Raw genomic sequence first — 27,482 nt, forward strand, 5'->3', positions numbered from 1 at the left:
GTCGCTTTGTGCGAAAGCCCCTGCCTTAACTTGTACACTTTTACAATCTAGAAGATGAATGCTGCCTTAAATGAATGAGTATAGAAGTCTCTCTCCGTCCCGCTCCTTCCCCCTTCCTTCCAGACATACACACACACACACACTTGCGCGTGCAGTATAATCCTTTGCTGACTCGGAAGAGCGCACTGGGCTGCAGGAAAGAGAAAACAAACAAAACCAAACCTACAACTCCCAGCAGCCATTGCACGCTCAAGCTTGCGCGCGCCCATTCACACCAGAACGACAGGCATCCGGCTTGCGCCGAACTGGGTCTCGGAACTACACTTCCCGGCTCTCCTCGCGCAGCCCGTGACACCCCTTGGACCGCGAGCAGGGAGCGGGCTTTCCACAGCTGCGCCTCTCTTGCTCGGACCCGGCCCTGGACCCAACCTCGGACTCCAACACGGCTCTACCATGGAGGAGGCGGACCGAATCCTCATCCATTCCCTGCGACAGGCCGGCACGTAAGGACACAGCCCCCGCCCACCCCGGAATGCCCACATCCGGGACTCCAAAACTCTGGACCTTGACATCTAGGGCTGCAACTTCAGGACCCTAAGACCCTCCCTCCTCCTTACACAGACACACGCACGCACACACACGCACGCACACACACACGGGGCCTCCCAAACCCTTTGACCTCTACACTTGGTAAACCCCAAACTCCAGGACCTAGACACCTCGAGACCTTAAAACCTTGGAACCTCAAGACCCGGGATCCTGAAATCTGTGGATCTTGACATCAATACCCTGGGACTCTGACATCTGGAGATTCTAAGCCACCTTTATCCTGTGAACCAGGGAACTTAAAACTCTGGGATCCTGGCACTCAGGGACTCCAAAATTCCCTGGGATTGGATACTTGGGAACCTTCAAACCTGGTTTCCCAATACCTGAGCCTTTTAAAACCCCAGGACTCTAAAATCTGGTGGCCTTAATGCTTGGTGACCCCGACGCACAAGGACTCCTGCATTCGAGGGTCCTAAAAACCCAAGATGACAACATCTAGGGAGCTTGATTTCTGGATTGCTTGAGACTGGGTGGTCCTGATACCCAGGGACTCTGACATTTGGAACTCCTGAAAACTCCAGCCTCCCAACATCTAGTCTCAAAATCCTAGCAGGTCAGTATCTAGGGGCCTCTGACATGCAGCAAACATGATATCTGGGGATGCAGAAACCCAGAGACTATTCCATCTGGGCTCCTAGGCCTTCCCAGACCCCAGAAATTTGGGGCTTTTAGGCATAGGGAAATTTGAGATTTTTTGAACTCGGATCCTTTCCATCCACCATTCTACACCAAGATCTTAGGACCTGAGGACTCCCCCCATTCTCAGTTTTCCAAATGGAAGTCAGCCAGCAACACCCAAGACCTGTCTGAACTGTGGCCACCCTCCCCACCCCATCCCAGTACTAGGGCTTCCAGAAGGCAGCACGGCCCAGCCTCATCCTCCCTGTTTCCTGACTGCTTCCCCCCACCCCCTATCGAGACTGCCTCCTTCTTCTTCAGGGCAGTTCCTCCAGATGTGCAGACCCTGCGAGCCTTCACCACTGAGCTGGTTGTAGAAGCTGTGGTCCGTTGCCTGCGTGTGATCAACCCTGCTGTGGGCTCCGGCCTTAGCCCCCTGCTGCCTCTTGCTATGTCTGCCCGGTTCCGTCTGGCCATGAGCCTGGCTCAGGCCTGTATGGTGAGTGTCTTCCTCCCAATTACACACAGCCTCTTCCTTCCTCCTTCACAAAGTCACCAAGCTCCTTTGAGACTCTTGACTTTCCTCTCTGCCACCTCCCGTTGTGGCTTAGCGTTCATTAGTGGTTAAGGCTGCCGGCTCTGTGGTCAAACTGCCTGAGTAGTTCAGACCCTGGCTGCAGCACTTGTTAACTGTGTGACCTTGCTAACTGATGCCCCTGTGGGCATCAGTTTCCTTATCTGTGAAATCGAGATGATAAAAGTAGGGTTGTCCTGAGGATTAAATGAGTTGATCCAGTTTGTGCCTGAGTTGCCCCTGGCTCTCATATTTTGAGCTTAGTACCAAGAACTTTTCCCCCTATAGTATCCATTTACCAGTTCCCGAAAAGGCCCTGTTTTGAGTCACGTGCTCAGGCTGAAATTAACCACCACGTTCTCTGGTTGGGCCAGCTTGGGTCACCTGGTCATCCCTACAGGGCACTGTGATTGGCTGCTCCTTCAGGATCACTTGGAGTTGGGGGAGGGAGGGTTACCCGAAGGAAGATATGCTGCTTAACTAAAACAGTGTCTGCACTAAAACTTTACTCTGCCCTGTTGCAGCTTACCTCTCGTGAGAATAATTTACATACTGTCTCTATTGTAAATAAAGTGCCTTCTGGTGAAGCACTCATGCCTCCCCAGTACAGACCTGTGTCCAGTTACTATATCCAAGGGCTCCAAGTAAATGTCATTTCTCCTGGCTCATTAGTTCTGGGATTTTAGGCTAGTCTCTTAACCTCTTTGGGCTTAAGTTTTCTCATGTGTAAAAAGGGTAAGAATTGTACCTACCACATAGGGTTGCTGTGAGGATTAAAAATGAGTTCAGGGCTTCCCTGGTGGCGCAGTGGTTGAGAGTCCGCCTGCCGATGCAGGGCACATGGGTTAGTGCCCCGGTCCGGGAAGATCCCACATGCCGCGGAGCGGCTGGGCCCGTGAGCCATGGCCGCTGAGCCTGCGCGTCCGGAGCCTGTGCTCCGCAATGGGAGAGGCCACAACAGGGAGAGGCCCGTGTACCAAAAAAAAAAAAAAAATGAGTTCATACGTGAAAAGCTGGATATAGTAAGCTTTGTGCAAGTGGTATCACTATTATTGGATAGGCTTGATCTGGCTGCTTGTGTTCCAGCAACTTGTGGCTACGTAATGAATGTCAACATGCCCAGCGTACTCAGTATATGGTGGTAGAGGGACAATAGAGTAACTACAGTGAAACCTTCCACTTAGCCCCAAGGGACTGGGTGGTCAGGTTTCTTGAATTTGTTCCTTGCTTGTGCAGTTTCTGTCTCTTAGAAATAGGCCTCAGAGCTCTACCCTTCCCTTGGCTCTCTGGTTCACCTAGTTCTCAGGAGTTCTCAGGTTCTTCTGTCTGGGGCTCTCGGTGGCCCTCGAGGCAGGCGGTCTGTCCCCTGGCCTGGGGCTGTCTTCTCGAGGATGGCACTTTATAAGGGGAAACTTGTGTCCTGTTTGGCTAGGAGGGTGCACAGTGGGGCGTGTTGAGGAGGGGCCGGGGATCAGGCTTCCCCCAGTTTTCTCTTCCTCCCTTCTCTCGGTGCTGTTTCCCACTGGATTTGGTGGTGACCTACTTTTCCTCACACTAACTTTAGCGTGAGTATGGCTTTTTCCGTGATTGAGAGGTTCACGTGATTGTCTGGCCCCAGAGCCTCGGTTTGCCCTGAGCAGGTAGAAAAGGTCTCTCTTAACCCAGCTGGTGCTGCTCATGTCGCCCACCTTGGCTCAGCACTGCCGCCTTCTGGCGTCTGCCTCTTCATGTGCCCTACTCCTGGCACCACTTTTTGCGACTCAGCCACTTCCATACTTTGGTGTCTGTCATTTCACACACCCCACTCCTGGAGTGAGTTTCTGTATCAGTCACAGCCCTTTGATTGCAGGTGTCGGAAAAAACCCAAAGTAAAGTAGCTTAAAAGACAGTGGTTTTCACACTGTTTTGACTGTGATCCTCTGAAATAAATGTATCTTACGTTGTGACCAAGTTCACATATGTGTGTATAATAATGATGTTTTTTGAGTGTGTGCTCTGTGCTGGGCATTGTGGTAACCTGGTGTTAACTCACTGAATTCTGGTGACAACTTTCTGAAGTAGGCACTGTTGGTATCCCTTTTCTCAGGTGAGAAAAGTGAAGCTCAGAGAGGTTAAGTGATTTGCCTGCGGTTACCCAGTTGGTAAGAAGCAAAGCTTGGATTTGCATCCACGAAGTATGCTTTCAGAATCCATGCAACTCTGGCCCAGAACCTTGATGGGCCCTTTTATCCCTTAAAGCATCCACATTGGGAAAGTACTGTCAGCCCCATTTTACAGCTAGAAACTGAGCTTCTTGGTGGTTGAATAACCGGTCCAAGGCCTTATAGCCAGTTGAGTAGCACAGGCTGGATTTCAACCCCAATCTTTTTGACTCCAAAGCCCATAGCCTCTTTTAAAAACATTATTTACTATTTTGTGTGGGTCATTTTTATCAGTCAGTGTCCAGTCCAGAGACACAAACCCCAGCAGTAATTTGAATAGGGAAATTTCAATATAAAGAATTGTTAACTGGCTAAAAGATGGTTAACTACTGAAAGAGTCAAAGAAATCTCCAAGGTGTGACAGAAGTAACACAATACCTTGAAAAGTCCCACTGGCACTCCAGACCGTTCACCTCGTTACCCTTACCCGTCTGCTGTAAGGGGATTACCTTGATTAGTTTCTTGTGTGTCTTTCCGGTTTTTAAAAAATGAAGATATAAGCAAATATAAATATATATTCTTATTTCCCCCCTTTCTTACACAAAAGAGAGCATATACCTAGTTTCTTACCTTATTTTTTCCCCTTGCCACATATCCTGGAAATCATTTCATATCAGGCAATCATTTTTTTTTTCCTTTTTGCGGCCGCAGAGTAGTTCATTGTATTTATGCACTGTAGTTTATTCAACCCCTCTCCTATGCTTGGACATTTAGGGAATTCCCAATATTTTGCAAATAATGCTGTAATGAATAATCTTGTGCATATATATTCTTGAATTGTTGGAGGCCTGTCTTCAGGGTAAACTCCTAGAAGTAGGATTGCTAGGTGGAAGGGTAAACGCATACGCCATTTTGTTAGATTTTCCCCAATCGCCTTCACTGGGATTGTTTAATTTCTGCCTTCCCAACAGCAGTGTACGGGAGGGTGCCTGTTTCCCCACAGCCTCACCCACTGAGTGTATTGTCAGAGTTTTGCCCATTCAATAGGTGAGGAATAGTCTCTCTGTATAGTTTTCCTCCTAGCTTTGTACTTTGAAAAACTTTCAAATTTAAGGAAAAATAAAAACAGAAAAATAACACCATTCTCCTAGCTTTCTGTGTTGTTAACATTTTCCTCCACTCTTTCTATCTGGGTACACACACACACACACACACACACACACACGCGCGCGCGCGTGCGCGCGCGCACATTTTTTTCTGAACCTTTTGAAAACAGCAGACATCATGACACTTCATACCTAAAACTTTCAGTGCGTCTCTCCCAAGTAAAAGGGCATTTGCCAGTATAACCACAGTATCATGATCCCACCCACGAACTGAATATTGATAGAGTAATAGTATCTAATATTTAGTGCGTGGTCAAATTTCCTCAGTCGTTACAAAAATATCCTTTTTAGCTCTTTTTGTTTCCAACTACAGAGTCCAATCTAGGATCATACATTTCATATCACTGTTACATTTCTAATCTTCTGTATCCAGCAGTCCTACTTAGTTTTTGTTTCTTTGTTTCTTTTTGCAATGATACATGTTTTTGAAGAATGCAGGCTGGTTGTTTCCTGGAATGCCCCATAATCTGAATTGGTCTGATCGTTTGCTCATGACTAGATTCAGGTCTGGGGCAGGAACTCTGTGCAAGTGATAGTATCTCCCTGCCCGAGTGGACCTCAGGAGAACGTCACGTCAGGTTGTCCCGGATCGGTGATGCTCGTGTGGCGTCTCTCCGCGTGCTTTCAATTCAAGTCGCTCTTGTAAGCAAAGTTGGACATATTTGCATATGTTTAAGGGCCGTGTTTCATTCTCTTTCTGGGAATTGTCTGCTCCTATCTTTTGCCTCTGTTACTGTTGCACCGTTGGTCTTTCTGCTTGTGTAGTTTTAGGTACTCTTTATATACTAGTGAAAAAGATTCACTCTTTGCCTACGATATGAACTCCAAACATTTTTTCCCAGCTTGTCATTATGCTTTTGACTTTGCTCACTGTAATTTTTCTTTAAAAATTTTTTCATGTATTCAGAAATACCCATCTTCTCTTTCATGGCTCTGGATTTTGAGTCATTTTTAGAGAGGCCAGAGCTTTAATTTTATTTTTTTTTTTAATATTTATTTATTTTGGTTGCGCCGGTCTTAGTTGCGGCACGTAAGACCTTCGCTGAGGCATGCGGACTCTCAGTTGTGGCACGCATGCCACAACTAGTTCCCCAACCAGGGATCGAACCTGGGCCCCCTGCAATTGGGAGCATGGAGTCACACCCACTGGACCACCAGGGAAGTCCCCGGAGCTTTAATTTTTAAAGCTCTGAAGGCCTTGGTGAGCCAAGGGGAAGTTCAGAGGGTGATGGTTGGTGAGAGAGTGGGAGCGTTTGTGGTCTCAGCCCTGGGCTCCCAGAACAGGAGGATCCTGCCTGCCTGACTGATAGTGGCCACTCTTCCCCACCCCCAGGACCTGGGATATCCCTTGGAGCTTGGCTATCAGAACTTCCTCTACCCCAGTGAGCCTGACCTCCGGGACCTGCTTCTCTTCTTGGCTGAACGTCTGCCCACTGATGCCTCTGAGGACGCAGACCAGCCTGCTGGTATGGGGTGCCTGGGGCGTGGTGGGGGTGAGGGAGAGGGTGTTGTGGGGGCTGAGAGAGGTGGAAGTGGTGAAAAGGTTGACTGGTGGGTGTGGGGTATATGTCTTCAGGAGAACTAGGTGGGAGGACTGGGGCTGGGAGAGGGGATGCAGGGCAGAGGGAAGGGAACTGGGGCTTGGGCTGACCCAGGTGGGGAGTTGGTGCTGGAAGGGGCCTCTCTGCCTCACCTCCTGCCTTGCCCCCGCCTCGCCCACTCTACTCTAACCACACCAGGCCACTCTGGCCTCAGGGCCTTTGCATCTGCTGGCTTACTCACCCAGATAGCCTCCTGGTTCACTCCCTTACCTCTTGGAGGTTCCTGTTCACAGGTCACCTCAGGGAGGCCTTCCTTGGATTGCCTTGTTTAAAATTATATCTTCCTCTCAATGGTCCTTATCTTCCTTTCCTGATGACCACCTGACAGTCTTCTGTATTGTACTTACGACCTTGATCACGCTCTCCTCTACCTGCCTCTGCGGGAGGGCAGGAGGATATTTATGTTTGTTCACTGAAGTAGCCCAAGGGTCTAGAATGGCGACTGGTACCAAGTAGGTGCTTAATAAGTGTTTGTTGAACGTCTGAGTGTGAGAATGATAGCTACATAGATATGTGTCTCTGGGGCGGCAGTCAGGCTGCTCTCCCAGGGTATGCATTTTTGGAGTTGTGGCACTGTCACCTGATTGACACTCCCTCCCCACTTCCCTAGGTGACTCAGCGATCCTCCTCCGGGCCATCGGGAGCCAAATCCGGGACCAGCTAGCCCTGCCCTGGGTCCCACCCCTCCTTCGCACTCCTAAGCTGCAGCACCTCCAGGTGGGACCCCTCAACTCATGTCAGTGTTGTTTGTTGCTGCCTTGCCTGCCTTGTCCCCATTTGGGTGCTCAGGTTTTTGGCCCCCTCCCCCTGGTGCCCCCCGTCACGATTCATCCTAGAGGTCTGATTCTGCTCTCTCACCAGGGCTCGGCCCACCAGAAGCCTTTCCATGCCAGCAGGCTGTTCATGCCTGATTTGCTCTCCAGAGGAGGTGACGATGAGGCTTTGGAGAGGGGCTGGGGGGAGGGGTAGAGGTGGGCCTAACTGCATGGTGAGGCAGGAGGGCCGGCTGACTCTGTTGCTGCCTCCAGAGCCCCGGGAGTTCCAGGCGAGTCCCCTGCTGCTACCAGCCCCCGCCCAGGTGCCGCAGCCTGCTGCGAGGGTGGCCTCGCTCCTTGAACGCCACGCCATCCAACTCTGCCAGCACACGGGCCGGGACCGCCCCAGGGATGAGGACTGGGTCCACCGGGCATCCCGCCTCCCCGTCCAGGTACTGCCCAGTGCTTGGTCCCTGCTGACGAGGTCCCTGCTCACTGTGGCTCCCATTTCGTTTCCCGTTAGTCCTCTGCCCCTCTCCTTTGCCCACTTTGTCCCTCTCTTCCATCGTCTCCTCCCTGTGTGCAACTACCTGGCTCCCTGCCTGAAAGAACATTGGAGTCAGAAAGATTGTGGCCCTCGCACAAGTCAGTATGGCCCCTCGGAGTGTCCGCTTCCTGCTGTGAGACACGGGTGGTGATACTGCTGTCTTCTGAGGGCGATGTTCCACCGAAGGACGTGCACAGGCAGCCAGAGCTGTCAGGATCTGCTCCCTTCCTCCCTGTTTCTACTACCTTCTTCCTGCCCCTGATTCGCTCCCTCTTTCTCTGTCTCTGCCGTCATCACCGATGTGTGGCTTCCAGACCTCTGCACCGTCTCTTCTCATCACTGGCTTTCTCCTTCTGTGGTTTTGCTGCCCCTCTTTCTCTCTCCCCACTGCTGTCTCCTCGTTTCTGTGTCTCTGCCTCATCTACCTCTATATCCGCCTCCATCTCCCCTCTGTCCACCTCAGTATCTGTCCCCATCCTCTCCCCACTTTGTCCGCCTCTGGAACTGTCTCCTTCCGCCTCCTCCGCTGCCATTTGTTCTGTCATCTTTTTCTCTCTTTTTTAAACTTACAGGCATTTCAGACACAGAAGTAGAGAGAATAGTCTCATAAACTCTATGTCCCTGCCATCCACCTTCAATTATAAGCCTTTTGTGGGAATTCCCTGGCGGTCCAGTGGTTAGGACTCAGCGCTTTCGCTGCTGAGGGTCCAGGTTCAATCCCTGGTCGGGGAACTAAGATCCCACGAGTCGCGAGGCACAACCAAAAGGAGAAAAAAAAAAAAGATATAAGCATTTTGCCAATCTTTCCTCATCCCTTCTCTAACATTTTTTTCTGTAATATTTTAAAGCAAGTCCCAGACATCATATCATTTTAACTCTAAATACTTAAGCAGACGTCTCTTAACTCATAAGGGCATTCACTTTTTAACACAACCCCTGGGCCATTTTCACACCTAACAGAATTAACAGTGACCTCTTTTTCTTTTGTTTTTTTTTTAAAGCTTTGTGTATGCATTTTATCTTTTGAACCAGAACCTATTACATCTTTTTTTCCCCTAAATTTATTTATTTATTTACTTTTAGCTACATTGGGTCTTCGTTGCTGCGTGCAGGCTTTCTCTAGTTGCGGCGAGCAGGGGCTCCTCTTCGTTGCAGTGCGCAGGCTTCTCATCGCGGTGGCTTCTCTTGTTGTGGAGCACGGGCTCTAGGCACGTGGGCTTCAGTAGTTGTGGCACGCAGGCTCAGTAGTTGTGGCTCGCGGGCTCTAGAGCACAGGCTCAGTAGTTGTGGTGCATGGGCTTAGTTGCTCCGCGGCATGTGGGATCTTCCTGGACCAGGGCTCAAACCCGTGTCCCCTGTATTGGTAACAGTGACCTCTTAATACCATCCAACACTGAGTTCGTAATCAGATTTCTCCAGTTGTCTCAAAACTGCCTCTGTTCTCATGTCTCTCTCTCTCTCTCTCAATTCCACTCTGCCTCTGCCCCCTTCTTTGCCCAGCACCTCTGACTCGGTTTCCGCTCTGTCCCCACATATCTTTTGAGTGTCGGTCTCTAATTTGGGGGCTGCAGGCTTACTTCTCTCCCTTCCCACAGCCTCCTCCAGTGCAGGGAGCCAGTGGGTAGAGAGAAGCAGGGCTGAAGAAGAGGAGGCCCCGTCCTCAGGGAGCTCCCAGGCCTGTGGACCAGGAGAGTGGGTCCAGGCCCCCTTGTGGGAGAGGCTGGATGGCTGGTGTGACTTGGGGGTAGCACCTTGTCAAGCAGTTCCCTGGTGGAGGCAGGGCCTTGGGTACCCAGCAGGCCTCCACACTTTTCCACTGTTTCTAGGAGGATACTCGGACTCAGCGGCAGCGGCTGCAGAAGCACTTGGCCGAGCATCTGCGCCAGACCTGGGGCCGGCCGGGGCCCCCCCAACAAGCCCGAGACCTGGGAGAGCTGCTGCAGGCCTGGGGTGCTGGCGCCAGGACTGGTGCTCCCAAGGGCTCCCGCTTCACACATTCAGAGAAGTTCACCTTCCATCTGGTGGGTGGGCCTGAGTGGCCCTGGGACGTGCTGATGGGGCCAAGGCAGTATTGCTTTATGTACACACACCACATTTTATCCATACAGGGGCCCGTGTTCCCACCTGCCCTCTCCCCATGGTGGATGGGCACCCAGAACGGTCCCCTGGCTTCCTGGGAACTTCCGTGGAGAAAGGGTAGAGGGGTGGGAACTATGTAAGCGTGTAGGGCTGCTCTTTGTGCAGACCCCAGCTTTTCCTGGGCAGTTTCCTCTGGACATATCTTCTCTCCTTGGATGGTCATCCAGAGGGGCCCTCATCCTTCTCATGGGCAGATGGGCAAGAGCTGTGTCAGCGTCAGGGAGGTTTCTTTATGAGCAAACACTCCAGTCTAAGGTCACAGAGAGCGCATTGATCCTCACACACGTTCTGACAGCCGTCAGTGGTACTGTACCTGGGTATGGTGCTGGGAAGGTGCTTTTGGTGGGTGTTGAGGCTGGGCTGTGAGGGGCAGGGCTTTCCCCGACAGCCAGGATGCTCCTTTCTCGCTCCCCAGGAGCCCGAGGCCCAGGCAGCCCAGGTGTCAGATGTGCCGGCCACCTCCCGGCGGCCTGAACAGGTGAGCAGAGCAATGGTGAGGCGGGGGAGGTGTCTTGGGCCCTTGGCTGTCTTCTGGCCTGACACCCCCACCCCGACTGCCCGTGCCTCCCAGGACACATGGGCAGCTCAGGAGCAGGAGCTGGAGTCTCTTCGGGAGCAGCTGGAGGGAGTGAATCGCAACATTGAAGAGGTTGAAGCCAACATGAAGACCCTGGGAATCAGCCTTGTGCAGGTGGGTGTGGGAGAGGGGCTGTCCACCGGGGTCAGGTCACAAGTCCAGCCTAGACGGCTTAGAGGGACTTGAGGGGGTACTCTGTAGAGGTCTGCACTTGTCAGAAGGGTTCATGGGAGACACTGGGGACCTGTGGGCCTCTTGAGGGTTCAGGAGAATCAGTGGGAGTGAGAGGGCGATGTAGGGTTGGGGGTGGGGGTGGTGTTGGACCTGCAGGGGTTAGAGGTGCCTTGGTGTCTGTGAGAATCGGGAGGGGTGTAAGTGTCTGTGGGCCTCTGTAGGGGCTTGTGGGGCTCGTCAGGGGTCCTGGGCAGTCAGTGTGGAGGTGGAGGGGTCAGAGGGGCCTGTGGGTGCCTGTCACTGCTTGTAGGTCTCTGTTACTATCAGGAGGGGTCCGAGGGGCCCATAGGGCCCCTGGAGGGATGTGTTGTCATCTGAGGGCCTTGGGCTAGGCCAGGGCTCTCCAGGCTTAGTGGGGGCTGGGAGGTTGTGGTGCGCATGGGGCTTCCCCACTGACTGGGAGCGGGGATCCTGGGTGCCAGGTGGAGACCGAGTGTCGGCAGAGCAAGCTCAGCACAGCGGAGCACGAACAGGCCCTGCGCCTGAAGAGCCGGGCGGTGGAGCTGCTGCCCGACGGGGCTGCCAACCTTGCCAAGCTGCAGGTGGGGCTGGCGCTGCGGCTGGGCCGGGAGGGTCGGAGTTGGATGGGCCCAGCCAGTGTGACATGTAGTCCCCCTGCCACCACCCCTAGCTCGTGGTAGAGAGCAGTGCCCAGCGGGTCATCCACTTGGCAGGTCAGTGGGAAAAGCATCGTGTTCCGCTCCTCGCTGAGTACCGCCACCTCCGAAAGCTCCAGGACTGCAGAGAGGTAGGTGGTGGGGTCCGGGGCCATGGGTGGGGCGGGTTCGGTCCCTCCCTAGGGGGCTAGCCCTGCGCTCTGCCTCACTGCCCTCTACCCGTGGGGTCCTGGCAGCTGGAATCTTCTCGACGGCTGGCAGAGATCCAGGAGCTGCACCAGAGTGTTCGGGCAGCTGCTGAAGAGGCCCGCCGGAAGGAGGACGTCTATAAGCAGCTGGTAAGGCCCGTGTGGGGGCCCTGGGCCACTCAGAGCTGGGGAGGTGTGGGTGCTAAGGGAGCACCTGCTGTATCTGCCTAGATGTCAGAGCTCGAGACCCTGCCCAGAGATGTGTCTCGGCTGGCCTATACCCAGCGCATCCTGGAGATTGTGGGCAACATCCGGAAGCAGAAGGAAGAGATCACTAAGGTACGCCATCGTGGCCAGGGAGGGTGGGTCATATGGGTAGATATGCCGAAGGGGCGGATGTGTGTTGCAGGGCTACACGGGGACCTCACACCCTCTGAAAGTCAGAGCTATCTGGCCAGACACAGAAGAGCCCCACACAGTCCACTCCAGCCACCCCTGACCCTGTCTGGATGGGACAGCATAAACGTGAATGCCCTCAGCTGGCCGGCTGCCCGCCCCAGACGGGCTCACGGCTACCCTGGTCTCTGCCAGATCTTGTCTGACACGAAGGAGCTTCAGAAGGAAATCAACTCCCTGTCTGGGAAGCTGGACCGGACGTTTGCGGTGACTGATGAGCTTGTGTTCAAGGTGTGGGGCAGGCCGGGCTGGGTGCGGGTGTGGGGTGGGCCTTGGGCCCTGTGTGAGCCTCGTAGGTACACTGATGCTCGGGCCTGGCTTTGCCCTGGGGAAGATGAAGTCAGGGAGTGGGAGAGGGTGGCCTTGTGGGGGCCTGGAGGTGGGGGTGGGGTAGGGGCAGGGTGAGGCGGGGACAGCCCACCGACACCTTCAGGGTCTCCTCTGTCTGGTCAGGATGCCAAAAAGGACGATGCTGTTCGGAAGGCCTACAAGTATCTAGCTGCCTTGCATGAGGTGAGGGGAGAAGCGTGCCTGGGGGCTGGCTGGGGTGGGGCCAAGTTGGGGTGCAAGCCTTCTGCTCCTGCTGTCCCCAGAACTGCAGCCAGCTCATCCAGACCATCGAGGACACGGGCACAATCATGCGGGAGGTTCGAGACCTTGAGGAGCAGGTGAGGCCTGGGGCTGGGAGGGCTAACCAAGGCAGGCCCGGGGACAGCTCCTCGGTTTATGCCAAGAGAGGCTGTGGAACCAGACGCAGCCCTGCCCCTTAGGTGCTGTGTGTGTGACCTGGAGCAGCCCAGTGGCCTGCTCTGGCCCCCTCCTTCCCCCTGAGGGTCCTCACGCCTGCCTCCCAGGGCCGTTGGCAGAGGCTTCAGCTCGAGTATGTGGTAGGCGATCCTGCCACATAGCAAAGGATGCTTTAGGTGGACGGATGACACGTGCAGAGGCCTGGCGGTGGGACAGAGCAGGCTGCTGTTGGAGGGGGTGGAAGGAGCACGGGAGGGGCCCTGGGTGGCTGTGATGGGGTGGGGCTGGTGAGCAGGAGCTGGGAAAGCGGCCCTGCACGCTGAAGGGCTGCGGTTCGCATTGCCTTAGATTGAGACGGAGATGGGCAAGAAGACCCTCAGCAACCTGGAGAAGATCCGTGAGGACTACCGAGCCCTTCGCCAGGAGAACGCTGGCCTCCTGGGCCGGGTCCGTGAGGCCTGAGCAGCCCCCAGCAGAGGTCTCCCCCAGGCCTCAGGCAGGGATTTGGGGTGCTGGGGGCACTGGCCAAGCACTGGCCCGGGCCATGCCCTCTGCTTGTGGTCCAGTTCCTCCTGCTGTAGTCTTGGCCCCAGACCCTTGCCCACCTGACCCCAACCCTTATCTGGGGCGACCATCCAGAGTGTGGAAGCTCAGCTGCAGTTTATTGCGGAGGGTGCTGGGGGCTGGGGCCTTGGATCTCAAATAAATGAGGGGCTCTGTCTGCAGTCTAAGCTGAGGCATGGATGGGGGCACAGGGCACAGGGCTCAGGATGGGGGAGGGGGCGGGTGGCAGGTGAGACACTGGGTACATTTGGTGAGTCGGTGTGCATGGCCCTGGGTGTCTGCGCGGGACTCAGGACGCCCACTGGGGTGCTTTGTGGGTGTGCATGTGTGAGACACGCGGGTGAGTTCAGAGAGTCTGTGCGACCGAGCGTCTGTGTCGGGAGCTGTGTGATACCGTGTGTGACCAGCATGTGTCTGTGTGGCTTTCTGGGACCTGAGATCCTGAAGGTACCGAGGCTGCTTCTGTGCGGGTGTCTGGGCATGCCCCGTGTGACGCTGCACCTGTGGGCCTGGAAGCTGGCTACGGGTGTGTGCTTTGGGGCATGTGGGTTGACAGGACTGTGCTCGGGTGTGACTGTTTGTGTGACTGCGGATTTGAGGTGGTGTGAGTGTACTGAGGCAGGCTCTTCGTGTTTTAGGGTTTGTATTGAGTCCAAGGGACAGGATTGCGACTCTCTGTGTCCTTTCCAGCCCTAAGGTCATCTGTGAGAGCGACTGAGGCAGGCTGTGTGTGTGGTCGGTTGTGAAGGCTCAGTTTGGCTGGAGAGCCGGTCGCAGGGGGCTGGGGCGGGGGTGTGGGGTTGGGGCCAAGGTCCCTCTGAGCAGCCTTGGTGCAGAGCATGTGATCCAGGAGGGCGGTCAGCTGGGGAGCAGGGTCCCTGGCCAGCAAGATGGTGCACACCTTACTTCTTGGTCCCTGCAGGGACGTTCAGGGCCGGTCACCCCTGCCTCCAGCCACTTCTACTCCCCCGTTTTGGCCCCTGTCCTTCCTTCTTTCCTTGGCTTTGAGGTCAGGAGCCGGGTGTGGGGTTGGAACACCTGCTGGGCCTCTGGCTCCTCTTCTTGCGGAACTCAAACTCATCCACGGTCCACACGGCCCCCTTCTCACTCTCCACACGCACGAAGCACTTATGCAGGCTCAGGTTGTGGCGGATGGCGTTCTGTGGAAGGAGGACCAGCCAGCCGGGCCGGGGACGTTGGGGAGGGGAGCAGGCAGGCAGTCATCCTCTGAGGCCAGCAGTCCCCACCAAAAATTGACCTCCTGCCCTTTCTCAACATGCCTACAAACCCAGTCCCAGGCCCACCCATTCCTGAACTTGACCCAGCACCGCAGTGGCATTTGAGGCCCTCCCAGCCACTGCCACCTCCGGAGGTGCTCACCTTCCAGGTGGCAGGGTGGTTTCTGAAGAAGGCGAACATGCGTGTGAACCAGTGATAGATCTCGTTGAGTGTCCGCTGCTTCTCGGGAGCCTCCAGGATGGCCTGGAGGTTAGGGGGTGTGGGGGTAAGGGGAGCCGCTCCCGCAAATTCGGACTGAGAGGGGCACTGGCCCACCTTGGGCCTTCTGACCTGGGTGGAACTGTGGGGACGGGGGAAGGAAGGGAGATGGTGTGGGGTGACGGGTCGGAGACAGGGTTAGAAGCGGGGTGAGGGTAGGGCTGGGATGGGGTTAGGTAGAGGATCAGGGCTGAGGTTGGAGTGGGGTCTGCTTCAGGGTTAGGGCTAGAGTTAAGTTAAATTTCTGGGGTAGAGTTGGAGTTGGAGAACTCTCTGTGAGAGTGAGGTTTCAGGGTTTGGGAAGGGTAAGGGCCAGAGAGTGGGGTCCAGTTAAGGATTTGGAAGGGGTAAAGGGCCAGGCAGAGTTAAAGGTCAGGGAAGTGGCTGGTTAAAGGTCAGGCTGGGGATGAACTGGGGTGAGTCGAGGGGCGAGGGGTGGGATGACGCGTGACATTAGGTCAGGAGTCAGAGGTGGGCCTCGTTACGTAGTTATTTTATGTGTCAGGGATGTGGTTAGTTTCAGGGTCAAGAATGAGGTTGACTGTGTGTGGTCGTTAAGGGTCAGGGCTGGGATTAGGTGTGGAGTGAGGCTAAGGGTCCGGGAATTTGATCTGCTTGGATTTAGGAATGGAATTGCGTCAAGGGTCAGTGACCATGGCTGCGATGAGGCTCCGGGTTGGGATGGGGCTAGGTAGGTGAACGGGGGGCATTGTGTAGGGTTAGGTATGGGCCTAGGATAAAGGTCCGGGCGGGCTCTGGTGAAGCCTCTGGGAAGGCATTAGGGGGATGAGGATGAAGGGGTTGGGACGGGTCAGGTGTTACAAGGAAGGGGTTAGGGATAGGGTCTAGGGGGGAATGTGTCGGCAGACTGGGGTACGTCTGGGCTGGTGAAGGAGTTTGGGGGCTAGTTTGGGGGCTATTTATAGGCCCAGGAGGCAGTTAGGTTTGGAGTTGATGTGGCCATCAGGAAGGGGGTGTGCTGAAGGCCAGCTTTTAGCTTGCACTGGCTTGGATGGCAGTTCAGTTGTGGGTTTGGGGGCAGGTCTGGGGTGAAGATGGGGGATCACATCTGAGGCGTGGGTTTGTTCAGGCAGGAGCCCGCCTGGGGGTGCTCAGAGAGAGGCAGATCCTCCACCCCGCCCTCTCTTCCTTTTCCTCAGCCCGGCACTCTGCTTACCCAGCGGATGAGGGTGGCATAGGTGAAAGGGGGCCGCATGTTGTGAAACTTGAAGTAGTCCATGTTGTGGAAGAACTCTGGCAGAGGTACGGTGGGATCAGGCCCCGTCAGGGAACTCCTCGCTCCCTCTCCCACCCTCTGCTCTCGACCGACCGGCTGTCGAGTCTGCATGCCTGAAATCCCACCGTGAACACCGCTTTCCAGGATCACAGTCACTGTCGGCTAAGCACTTGACATAAATGATATCATTTCCCCTTTGCACCGCCCCCACCAAAATGGGGCTTATTCTCCCCAAGGTTTAAAAGAAATGAAGTAACTTCCACGCGAAATGCATGTAACTGGTTAAATGGCGGAGTCAGGATGGCACTCGAAGGCCCTAATCGCTATTAAGCCCACAGCCCAGACTTTGCAGGTAGTAGGGGATTGGTGAGCTTGGGCGAGTCACCCTGCTTTTCCTTGGTGGGGAGAGGGAGAGTCCCTGGGAATTACTAAGCTAGCTCCCTCCCTTCTGATGACCAAATGGAGTAGCTGAAGCGCAGAGTGAGTGAGCCCTAATCCTCAGGGGAGACAGGGCTAGGACTAGACATCTGAGACCACAATGGGGGCTTGGAGGCCATGGAAATCCAGAGAGGAAGCTTTTACGAGCAGTTGCCAGTTTCCAAAGGCTGGGTGGCAGTGGTGGGGAAGAGCAGTCCCCCGCCCAGTACCAGGCAGGGAGATGAGGGGCTCAGAGGGCACCACGTAGGGCACGTACCATCCTTACCTGGGATCGTGCTGTTTGCATGGCTGCCCCAGAGGTGCCTCCGCACAGCAAACAGGCCTTCAGGGGCCTCTTGGGGACCCGGCCAGGCTGGGACAGTGGTGCCCGGGGTGCCAGTGGCTACGATACAGCAGGAGCTCTTGTCGGATGATGCCTGGGGGAAGACGGAGAGGCTGGTGACCCAGAGGCTTAAACTTGCCACTTTAGTTTTAAATAAGTGTTTTTAAAAGTAAGGGCACCGTCTTCTCAATTCCACTCTGATGTAGAATCCCACAAAGCAGCACGAGCCATATTTATTAAAGTGCGGGTATGGACACTAGTGTGTGTAGCACACCAGTGCCAGGGCCACGAGCTAGGGTTGAATTGGGCTCCTCTGCTACCCAATTGCGACCTTGGGAAAGTCACCTAAGCCTCCCTGGCCTCAATTTTCCTTATCTGTGAATTGGGGATGATAGTAATACCTACCTCACCATGCATCATGGGGATTAAATAAGTTAACATCACCAAAGTGCTCACAAACAGTGCCTGACGCCCAGGGCCAGCTTCTGTGTGATCTCTGAAGGTCCTGGGGCCCTGCACTTTGTTTAATGCTCTGCGGTCATCATTTTGAAATCTGAGCCCCGTGATTTCATTTTGCACTGGGCCCTGTGAGTTATATAGCTGGTCTTGCCAGCGGCACACAGTCTGCATTCAGTGTTTGGCGATCTGCTGTCGCTTTGCAAACTCAAGATCATGATTTGGGATCTTAAGGTCAGAGGGTTTGTAGGTAGAAAGGGACAGATTCCTAGGTCTGGGCATGTTTGGAGCTGGGGACAGGGGCCCAGAGATCCCAGGGCCTGGGTGCAAGGATAGGTCCCCCGCGCCCTGCAGGGCCTCTCCCCTGCTCCCCAGCAGTCTGTGCAACCTGTAGGCCTGGGGTGGCTCACCGTGGATGGAGCCTTGGTTGGGGCCATCTTCCCAGCCAGGTGGGCTTGCATAGCACCCAGCTTCTCCTTCTCCAGCACCAGCTGTGAGGACAGGCACAGAGTGAGGCCTCAACCTGATCTTTCTCCACCACGTCTTTGTGTAGGCTGTGGTCTTCCCTGGGAGTGCCCTGCCCCCTTCCTTCCTTCATGCCAGCCCCATCCTGGGTGAGCTTGTATCCTGGCACAGGGTGGACGTACGGTTCACCCACCGCCACCCTGCCCCCGCCCCCCCCCCATGTCACCTGTTGCTCCAGAGACTGCACCACCTCCCTCTGGAGGAGACACTGCGCCCTGCCCTTCTCATCCAGGAGATGGTCTGCCTGGCAGTGCCTGGGTAGCGGAAAGAGTCCACGCGGGTGAACATGGCGAGCCCGGCTTCTCGGCTCAACATTCCTAGCGGGGAGGGCTCAGACCCTCTGGGAGGAAGGCCTCTCCTCAGAGCCTCAGCCTCCCTCCCCTCTTTCTACCTCAGTCTTCCTTTCACACCTGTCATTCCTTCAACATACGCTACTTGGCATCTACTGTATGGCCAGGGTGCTGGAGATGATGATGGAAGGGTAGTGAGCTGAGAGTGGGAAAGGCATTCCAGGTGGAGAGTACAGCTTGTGCGAAGAGGACGGGATGCACTGAATTGCCACTGATAGTTGGGTATGGTTGGAAAAGGTGTGTGTGTGTGTGTGTGTGTGAGAGAGAGAGAGAGAGAGAGAGAGAGAGAGAGATGGGGCTGAGAGGAGGCAGCAATAGCCATTGTGAAGATCTGGGACTTTGGGGGTCAGTAAAAGGCTGGTGTGTTGGCATGAGGGGGCGTAGCAGGGCAAAGCAGTTAGGAGTGTGGATTCCGGAGGCTGGCTGTTACTCAGGAACTGGGTGATCTTGATCAAGACACTTAACCTCTTTGGCCTCAGTTTCTTTGTCTGTAAAATGGAGGTAAATCATAGCACACACCTCTGTTATGATGCCCCCATTATACAGATGAGGAAACCGAGGCTCCAAGAAACTAAGTAACTTGCCCAAGGTCACAGAGCCAGTGAGTGATGGAGCCAGGATCTGAACCCGCAGTCTCAGCTTTTGCCTCTTTCATGTTACCCCTTATCGGGATGAGGCCTGAGCTGAGACCTGCACCCCAGACCTCCTCCCACAAACTGGGGCCCCCCTGGACCGGAACAGGCCTGACCCACTCACTTGAGGAAGTCCTCTGGCTCCTCGAAGACCTTCTCACATCCGGGCCACTTGCAGACACCATTTGCTAGCAGTGAGTAGGAGCTCTGGGGCATGGTTGAAAGGGTGCTGGGGGGACAAAGTGTGTCAGAGGAGGGGATGGCAGGGCAAGGGTCCTTCCCAGCCCTGCACACTGACCTGTCCTTCCTGGGCACACCGGGGCTTGGGAAGGTGCAGAGCAGTGCTGGCTCCCTGGACACCCATTCCAGGCTGGCCACGTTGATCCCTGCAGGTGGGGACAGGGCACCTCTGGGGGCTGGGGGCCAGGCTCTGGAGCTCGGCCCACAAAGCCTCTCATTTTGAGCTTCCCACCCTCCTGAGCTTTGCAGGCCCAGACTCCCAGGGGGCTCTGTGGTCCCTAATCTCCAAGGCTACTGGTGGAGCAGCTCAAAGACTGCGCTGACATTTCGACTAACTTTGCAAAGATCTGTGGTTCCGTGATTTTGACATTCTGTGTCTTTAAGGTTCTGAGCCTGACATTTTTAGAGGTTGGAGTTTCCAAGATGATAAGACCTGACACCTCTGGCCTCCTGAGGGCCGCAAGTCAGCAGCCCACACCACTTATGTTCAAGGATTGGGGGCTCTGGGCTTCTGTGGAGCTGTGGGGTACAGTGTTACCAGGTGGCAGGCCGGGCCGGGCCTTGAGGGAGAAGACCCCCGTAGCAGCAGTGGGTGGCGGGAGGCTGATCATAGCTGGGCTGTCCAGTGGGCGCACCTGCAGCACAGGGGTCCGGGCATGGGCATCCACCGTTGAGAGCTAGGGGCACATGGGGTCCATTTCAGCCAGGTCCTCTCCCCAGTTCTCCCGCCTGCTCCCTCCCCCCTGCCTGTTCTGGGTTGGTACCTGGTGCACAAAGTGTGGCCTGTCCTGGAGGAGTGCCTGCAAGTGGGGCGAGGGACCCAGCCGTGCTCCAGAGGGTGCCACCATGACGAGGGGCACTGTGGGCAGCTGGGGGAAGGCAGGCGGGTGAGATGCCATCCTCATGTTCACTGTTCTACACGTCTAACCCGTATACTCCTCACCAACGACCCCACGTACTAGGCAGAATGACCAACCCCATTTTACATATGTGGAAACTGAGGCTCACGGAGATTGGGTGACTTTTTCAAGATCAAACAGCTAATAAGTGGCAGAGCTGGCCTCCATCCTGTCACCTCACCTCCCTGGGCCCCAAGCCCTCTGTCACAGGGGGATGGAGACACACATGGCTATGCCTGTGGGACCATGATAGGGTCTCCTGTCCTGAGACAGGGATTGGGAGGTTGCGGAGAGCCTCAAATCTCTGAGACCTGCTAAGTGGGGACTTTCTTGGCCCCGTGACATCTGCATAAGTCACAGACGTGCCTGGGACCCAGAAAACCACTTCCTGTGCCCCAGCTGGGCCCCCCGCCCAGTGCCACAGTAAAGGTCGGCACCTATAGGCCCAGGTACCCCACCCTGCCTGCCCCATCCTGGGCCCTAGGCCTCACCTGCAGCTGCGATGGTGGCATGGGGTTCAAGGAGGAAGAGGAGGCGTGAGCCCCACCTCGGAGGTCCCGGCCCTGGAAGGTTGTCCCCGGGCCCTTGGCTCCCAGCTGGTCTGAGGCCTTGGGTGCAGCCCTCCAGCTGGGCAAGGCTCCTGGGGATGGGCTGAGTACCAAGGAAGGGGCCAAGGGCTTGGCTGGCCTGGGGTTGGGCATTGGGTCCTTGTCCGAGGGCAGGCTGCGGGGACACAAGGGGAAGGAGTTACAATCGTGCTGGGGTGTGTGTGAAATGCTCAACCATCTGAACCATGTGGACACCCCCTCTGGTCAGAGCAGGCACTGGCTGGGGTGTGTCCCAAAGGGGCCCCAGCTCTGGTCACGTGTGCGCGCATGTGCACACACATACTCGGTGTCAGGAGCACGGGCGTGCCTGTGTCTCCAAGCACACGCCATGTGCAGACATACACGGACCCAGCGCACAGCGTGCCTGTACACGCTGGCACAGGCCTGGTGGGGAGGTGTCCTCCCTGAGGGTGGTGGGGAATTTGGGGTGGTTTGTGGGGCCTCAGCCAGGATAGGTCTCAGCACCTGAGTGGTGCTCTTCAAGCCTCAGCCCTCCTGTCCTCCCTGAACCCAGTATAGGCCACACGACCTTTGCTGATCCCACGGGGGCTGCTTTCTGATTTTCTCCTGGGAGTATTATGTTACCCCAGTGACGGGCATATCTGGGAGTGCAAGGTGGGCATGGACTCCAAAGATCCCTCTGGCTGCTGTGAGGGGGGCAGACTCTAAGAAGGTGAGGGCAGAAGTAGGGGGACTAGTGAGGAGGCTACTATAATAGTCCAGGCAAGCAACAGTCCAGACCAGGATGATGGCAGTGGAGATGGTGAGAAGTGGGTGGGTGCGGAGTTAATGTTTCGAAGGTGGAGTCAGGAGAATTTGCTGGCAGCTTGGATGCGGAGGGTGAGAGAGGGAGGGTCAAGGTGACTTCTGGGTATTAGCTGAGCAGCTGGAAGGACGGAGCTGACATGACCTGAGATGGGGGAGATGGGGGAGCAGGGTTGGGGGTGGTGATCCAGGTGTGGAGGGACATGATGACTCTGGTGTTAGACATGCAAGTGGCAAGGCCGTGTGGAAGCTGAGTACAGGAGTCTGGAGCTCTCCATCTGAGATCATCTCTGGGCTCCTGCCCTGCATGGAGCTGGCAGGGCAGGTGCCAGAGAGGAGAGATAGACTCTCTTGAGCCGGGGCCTGTGCGAGCTCCTCGACTCGGCTCCCACCGGAGTTCATCCCAATCTCTGCTCTTCAGGCCTGCCTCCAAGCCTTTGTTCATGCTATTCGACCTGCCTGGAATGCCCACTCTTCCTCTCTTCCCCTATCCAAGCCCTATCCAGAAAATCCTCCAGAATGGCTCCAGAACCTTACACTCCCCGATGGGCAGGGCCTTGGTTTCTCGGAATGCTAGAGTACCAATCTGAGAGGAAGCCAGAGCTGGAAGGGACTGCCAAGCCCAACTTCCATTTTACTGAAGGGGACAACCAGGTACAGTGTCCCACAGCCCCATGGTGACTTGAGATCTCTACTTCTTTCTCCGGAAAGTGTGTGTGTGTATGTGTGTGTCTCCCCACCCCGCCCCGTAGCACTGGGTTGGGCACACAGCTGCCGAGAGCAGCCCTGGGGAGCAGAAGAAGGGCTCCGAGGGGGCAGTTGCTCCTTTCTTTCTTTGCTTTCAGCTCATGGGGCTTGCCAGAGTTATGGTGCTGACGGAGGTGGGGGTGTGAATCCAGGTATTTAAACCCTTACTCTCTCGGGGCCTTAGAACATTACTGCGTGAGAATCAGGAGCCTGGGTCTACGGAGGCTCAGAACAAGGGCCTGAATGAGTGCATGAAGGTGGAGATCAGGGTGTTGCTTGTATAAGCCAAGGAATGTCAGAGCGCCAGCAAACCATCCGAAGCTAGGAGAGAGAACAGATTTCTCCCTCGTAGCCCTACAAGGAACCGACACTGCTGACACCTTGATCTTGGACTTCTGGCCTCCAGAACTGTGAGACAAAACATTTCTGTTATTTAAGCCACCTAGTTTGTGGTACTTTGTCACAGAAGACCTGAGCGAACCAACACTGATTTTGGTGAATGAGTGGATGTTTTCCACCGCTCTGGCCTGGCCTACACGGCTAGCCTGTGGTCACTTCTCAAGCTGCCTGGACCCTTGGCCAGAGCCTATAAGAAATCGCCTCCTCAGACACATCTGGAACAACCTGACTCAGGGCAGCATAGATACATTCTCAGAAAGGGGCCGTGGATATGGTGTGTCTCGTGGTGGGGTACCTGGAGGGCCAGGTTGGGCAGCCGGCTTCCTGCACTGTCTGTTGGGGCATCCTTTTCTGACTATTTCTTAGAAGCCACATGGAGGATGTTTCTGGGACATAGTTTGTGTTTTCGTATCGGGGTCTGCATCTGGGCCCTGTTGTCACAGCCCCCGACTTCCCCAGATATTTCCGCCATTGACGTCATGGCGGCCGGATGCGCTGGGCTTCATCAGCACCAAGGAGGAAGAGAAGGGGGCAGGTACCCTACCCCACGGGTTTCGTTCCGAGAATTGGCCGTCCCGTCCTGCAGCCGGCCAGGCCCAGGTGGGGTGATGTGGGTGCTGGCGGATGTGGTGAGTGACGTCCGTCTGGCCACCATGACAAGCCCTGGGCCCTGTAGACCCGGTCCTTTTTGGGCCATGGAGAGGCCCAAGGTTTGATGCTTGGGGAGTGCCATGCAGACCCCACAGAGACTGGGACCCTCAGGGTCTTCAAATGGTACTATGCTAGAACCTCAGAATCGTAGAACATCATTTCTTAGATTCAAATGATCCCAGAATCTCAAACCCACAGACTCTGTGGGGTCCATGGGTCCAACTTCTCAGTAGGTGAAGGCCTATGTCCCTGGTGTCCAAAATCACTGGAACTTCCCGAAGTTCATAGTGCCTCCCGCCTGCCAGGCCTGGAATTGCAGCAAGCCTCCTCTCAGCCTCCCTCCTAAGTTCTGTGAAGGTAGGAGGGTCAGAATCGTCCCCTCTGCTTCCCCCAGCCTGGGGCCAGGCTCTCACACTAACTAGCTGTAACTCTCCTTGGGCTCATATGTAAAACGGGACAATAATTGTACCCATCTTCCAAAGTTAACGCACATGAAATGCTTAACAAAATGTTGGTGATCAGTAGACGGACCCCTGCAGGGCCTCCATCTCCCTGTCCATTCTGGGACAGTGCTCCCAGACTCACAGCCATTCTGCCAGAGATGGGGAGGGAAGGAAGGGGACATTGAGGCTGGCAGACCTTCAGCTAGGACCTCACGGTGGGAGCACTCAGAGCCCTGGCCTTTGCCGGTAGAGTCTACCACCAGGCTCTCTGGAGGAGCCGTGGGATAGAGGATCCCAGGGACCTGTGCCAACTCTGGGGACACGGCTGAGCTCTGTCCACAGCCAGACCCACAGATATACCGACTGACTTATGTCCCTCTAGTATCACCACCCTCTGGCCATGAGGCCTCCTGACCCATGGGGCCCTGGGACCCCACCCAGCCTAGCTCTTGTGAGGCTAGCCCCACACTGTGACCATGAGGGTCCAACTTGTGAGAGGGTAGAAGGGGGAACGGCAGCAGCTGGGAGACAGCCCAGGGTCCCCTTGCCCCTGTCATGGGTGCTGAGGGGTAAACTGAGGCCCATTGTGGGGGAGAGACACAGAGCCAGGGCCCCACTGAGAGTCCTGAGATCTGAGCTTGGGTCTCAACTCTACCACTGCATCTCTGTGAGGCCTTCAGAGAGGCCCTCCCGCCCATCTCCCAGCCTCAATTTGCCCCTCTGTACTCTGGGAAGGGGAGAGGTGTGGAGCGGATGAGGGCCAGGGGCCTTGTGCTCTGTGTCTGAGTGAGCTGTTAGGTGTCTGTAGGGCTTTGATTCGATAACTGCCGTTCTACCCAGGGGACTGGCTGAGAGACAGAAACAGAGATAGACAAACAGACATAGGCAAACAGAGGGACACAGAGAAGAAGAGCTACAGAGAGAGCTGGGAGAGACATGAGGTGGGACAGAGATAGACACACAGAGAGAGAAACAAAGAGAACAAGAGAGATAGTGAGAGACACCGAGAGAAGGAGAGACAGTGAGGAGGGGGAAGGAACCCATAGGAGCAGAAAGTCAAAGAGAGAACAAGAGAGACAGAAACAACACAGGGAGATGGGGAGAGACAAAGAGACAGAGAGAGAGAAAGAGAGAGAGAGAGAGAGAGAGAGAGAGAGCGGGAGAGAGAGAGAGACATGCTCCAAATATGAACAGTTGTTGGTCTCTGGCTGGAGGAGCTGATCCTTCGTTATTCCAAAATAATGAGGAATAACAAAGGGCAAGATGCCAGGGCCTTCGGCCGGGTGCTATATTGTATTGCAGAGCAACAATCAGCAAGGCGCTGTGGCCCTGGCACCAGAACAGACACCGAGGAACAGAACAGAATGGAAAAGCTCAAATACAGACCAATGTCTAGAGGGAATGGAGTTTGTGATGAACACGGCATTTCAAACCAGGGGACGCTGGAGAATAGATTGTTTAACAAATGGTTCTGGGATAATTAAGGGGAAAATAAAGCTAATGACTAACCAGTCCATTTTTCCACCAACCCCTTCCTGCCCAGTTTGAAATGTCACCCTCATCATGTACCCTAAAATAAATTCCAGATCCATTAAAGAGATAAATAATAATCTTATATGGATCTTGGGTTTATTGTATGCCAGGCCCTAGGCTAAGCATCTAACGACGTTGAGAGATTTAATCCTTACAACCACCCTTTGAGGTCAGTACTATTATAACCATCACAGTACCTATGAGGAAATGGAGGTAGCGAGAAGTTAAATGCCTGGCTAAAAATCACACGAATTGCTTGAGCTGAGGCTGGGTTTGTCCCAGACAGTCTGGCTCTAGTACCCACACTCTTAACCTCTACAGTAAGTGGAAAAAATGAAGCCATAAAAGAGAATAAAAGCCAATACAGGTGAACATTTATCTCATTTTCAAGTGGGAAAGGACTTTCTAAGCACAAAACCAGAGACAGTAACCACAGAAGAAAAGACTAACCTTGTTGACAATATAAAAACATCATAAGCATCACAAAACAGCATGAACAAATAGCAAAACAACTTCAGTAAATGATGAATTGAGAGAAAATATTTGCTATATATGTACGGCTGATGGAAGGCTAATATCCTTTTATATAAAGAGCTGTGACAAATCAATAAATAAAAATGATGAACACCCTATTAGGACTAAGGACTTGACCAGACAACTGAAAAAAAAAAAAAAAAAAGCACATATGGTCAACAAACAGTATAAGTTATCGAAAGATGCAAATTTCAACAACATGGTAATATTTTTCTTACCTGGTATGTTGAGAAAGGATTAAAAAATGATAATACCCACCCACGGTTAGCTTGAGTAGAGGGAACATAAAACAGGACAACCTTTTGGAAGAACAATTTGCAGAGAGGGTCAGAAACCTTAAAAATGCACAAACGCTTTGCCCTAGCCACTCGATTTGTAGGAATCCGAGGAACTAATCCGGGATGATTATGTGAAAAAACTAGAAACAACCCGAATGTCCAAAAATCAGCACTTGGTCGAACCAGTCGTGGTTCATACCAGTGTGAGGACAGTCTGAACAGTTATGAAAGATCATACGTTGAAACATTTTTCAGTGACCTACAAAAATGCTCCTATTCATTGAATAAAGCAGAAACAAAAGCAATAGATAGCTAGATAGCATGATTCTAATTTGGTTAAAAAATACTAACAGTTAACACGCAGTGAGCACTTGCTAAGCCTGCAGAGACGAGGTCACCCCAGACCTGAATGACCTGCTCTGTTCCTGGACATGGATCCTGGCCCTCCCCCGACAACACCAGGTCCTGAGGGTAGAACCCCACAGCTAAACCATGGTTGACAATTGCGTGAAGTGCCCCCCTGGAGGGTCTCCTCATGCGGTGCAAGCGCAAGTTCAAGTTAAGTGCTCAGCCCAACCCGACAGCCCACAATCCTCTTTCGATGGGGGCAAACAGAATTGATGCTCATTCTTGTAAAATGTAAATGTCCTCCTCGACATTACTCAACACACTGTTATTAAGCGCCAACTGCACAAAGCTCTGTGCTGGAGGCTGGGGGTAGAGGGGGAGAGGCAGGCAGGGGGAAGGCAAGACGAGTGAGCAGGAAAGGCAGTGGGAGAGACGGAGGAAAGGAGATAAATGGAGTGTGGTCAAGTTGGAGGAGACAGCGACAGGGGAGATGGTCAGAGCCAGAGAAAGACAGAGGGGTGGAGAGTCTGCGTGCCAGGGAAACAGAAAGAGAGGGGCAGAGAATCACAAAAAGAGTGAGACAGAGAGGGACGGGAGATATCGAGAGAGAAGAGCCAAAGGTATGTCAGAGACGTCGCTGAAATTTCCAGTTACACCTGGACAGTGTTTCAAGTTGTTCAAAGCTCTGAGATTCATAAAGACTGGCAGCTGATATATTTAAAAAATCCTACCCGTCCACACATCGATCCATTTATTTATCTTTGCCTCTGCCTCAGCACTGATTAAGTACTTGTTCTATCAGTCTTCTGGCGTTTGTTATTAGTATTATTACTGTAAAAAATACCTTACCTGACCAGGACCACAGGAGCTGCTGCGTGTGTCTCGCTGGTCCCCGAGGGCCCCTGACTACCCTCCAACCCAGTGCCTACCTCACTGTCGTCTCTTCCGCTGGACCCGCATCTGGTGGGGGAGAGCGGGGACACTCACCTTGGTGAAGTGGACTGACAGAAAAGGATCAGCCTGGCTTGTGGGAAACTGTCACATATC

General features: G+C 54.3%; 2 protein-coding genes across 3 annotated transcripts; one reads left to right on the forward strand and one right to left on the reverse strand.

Annotated features, from left to right (window-relative positions):
- The first annotated feature begins 356 nt into the window (after positions 1-356).
- On the forward strand, positions 357-13,694 carry CCDC22 (coiled-coil domain containing 22). Of its 2 annotated transcripts, XM_065900825.1 has the most exons (17): positions 454-503; positions 1,549-1,726; positions 6,442-6,574; positions 7,320-7,426; positions 7,571-7,637; positions 7,738-7,916; positions 9,838-10,032; positions 10,566-10,628; positions 10,722-10,841; positions 11,384-11,503; positions 11,593-11,709; positions 11,815-11,916; positions 11,998-12,105; positions 12,358-12,453; positions 12,676-12,735; positions 12,816-12,890; positions 13,318-13,431. In XM_065900825.1, the coding sequence occupies exons 1-17, from the start codon at positions 454-456 to the stop codon at positions 13,429-13,431; spliced, it is 1,884 nt and encodes a 627-aa protein (XP_065756897.1). The 2 variants fall into 2 exon arrangements, with proteins under 2 accessions (XP_065756899.1, XP_065756897.1); XM_065900827.1 differs by lacking the exon at positions 12,358-12,453 and having other exon boundaries at positions 357-503; positions 13,318-13,694.
- A 714-nt stretch (positions 13,695-14,408) lies between these two features.
- Positions 14,409-27,482, reverse strand: FOXP3 (forkhead box P3). The gene is made up of 12 exons (XM_065900374.1): positions 27,423-27,482; positions 20,621-20,852; positions 19,995-20,099; positions 19,769-19,907; positions 19,289-19,376; positions 19,115-19,219; positions 18,175-18,262; positions 17,894-17,974; positions 16,971-17,121; positions 16,208-16,284; positions 14,914-15,015; positions 14,409-14,693 (listed from the first exon to the last, which is right to left on the reverse strand). Exons 2-12 carry the CDS (start codon positions 20,828-20,830, stop codon positions 14,544-14,546), a joined length of 1,296 nt encoding a protein of 431 aa, XP_065756446.1. The 5' UTR covers positions 20,831-20,852; positions 27,423-27,482; the 3' UTR covers positions 14,409-14,543.

This window comes from Phocoena phocoena, chromosome X, assembly GCF_963924675.1.
Source record: "Phocoena phocoena chromosome X, mPhoPho1.1, whole genome shotgun sequence".
Lineage (NCBI taxonomy): Eukaryota > Metazoa > Chordata > Mammalia > Artiodactyla > Phocoenidae > Phocoena > Phocoena phocoena.

What these genes read in the sequence shown, in the direction of transcription:
- CCDC22 (XM_065900825.1), top strand. Translation starts at nt 454, where the DNA reads ATGGAGGAGGCGGACCGAATCCTCATCCATTCCCTGCGACAGGCCGGC. An exon ending in GCCTGGCTCAGGCCTGTATG is followed by an intron (nt 1,727 to 6,441) that starts GTGAGTGTCTTC and finishes CCCCACCCCCAG; the next exon opens with GACCTGGGATATCCCTTGGA. An exon ending in TGGGAATCAGCCTTGTGCAG is followed by an intron (nt 10,842 to 11,383) that starts GTGGGTGTGGGA and finishes CCTGGGTGCCAG; the next exon opens with GTGGAGACCGAGTGTCGGCA.
- FOXP3 (XM_065900374.1), bottom strand. Translation starts at nt 20,830, where the DNA reads ATGCCCAACCCCAGGCCAGCCAAGCCCTTGGCCCCTTCCTTGGTACTC. An exon ending in TGCAGTCTCTGGAGCAACAG is followed by an intron (nt 17,975 to 18,174) that starts GTGACATGGGGG and finishes CTGTCCTCACAG; the next exon opens with CTGGTGCTGGAGAAGGAGAA. An exon ending in TGCAAACAGCACGATCCCAG is followed by an intron (nt 16,285 to 16,970) that starts GTAAGGATGGTA and finishes TACCTCTGCCAG; the next exon opens with AGTTCTTCCACAACATGGAC.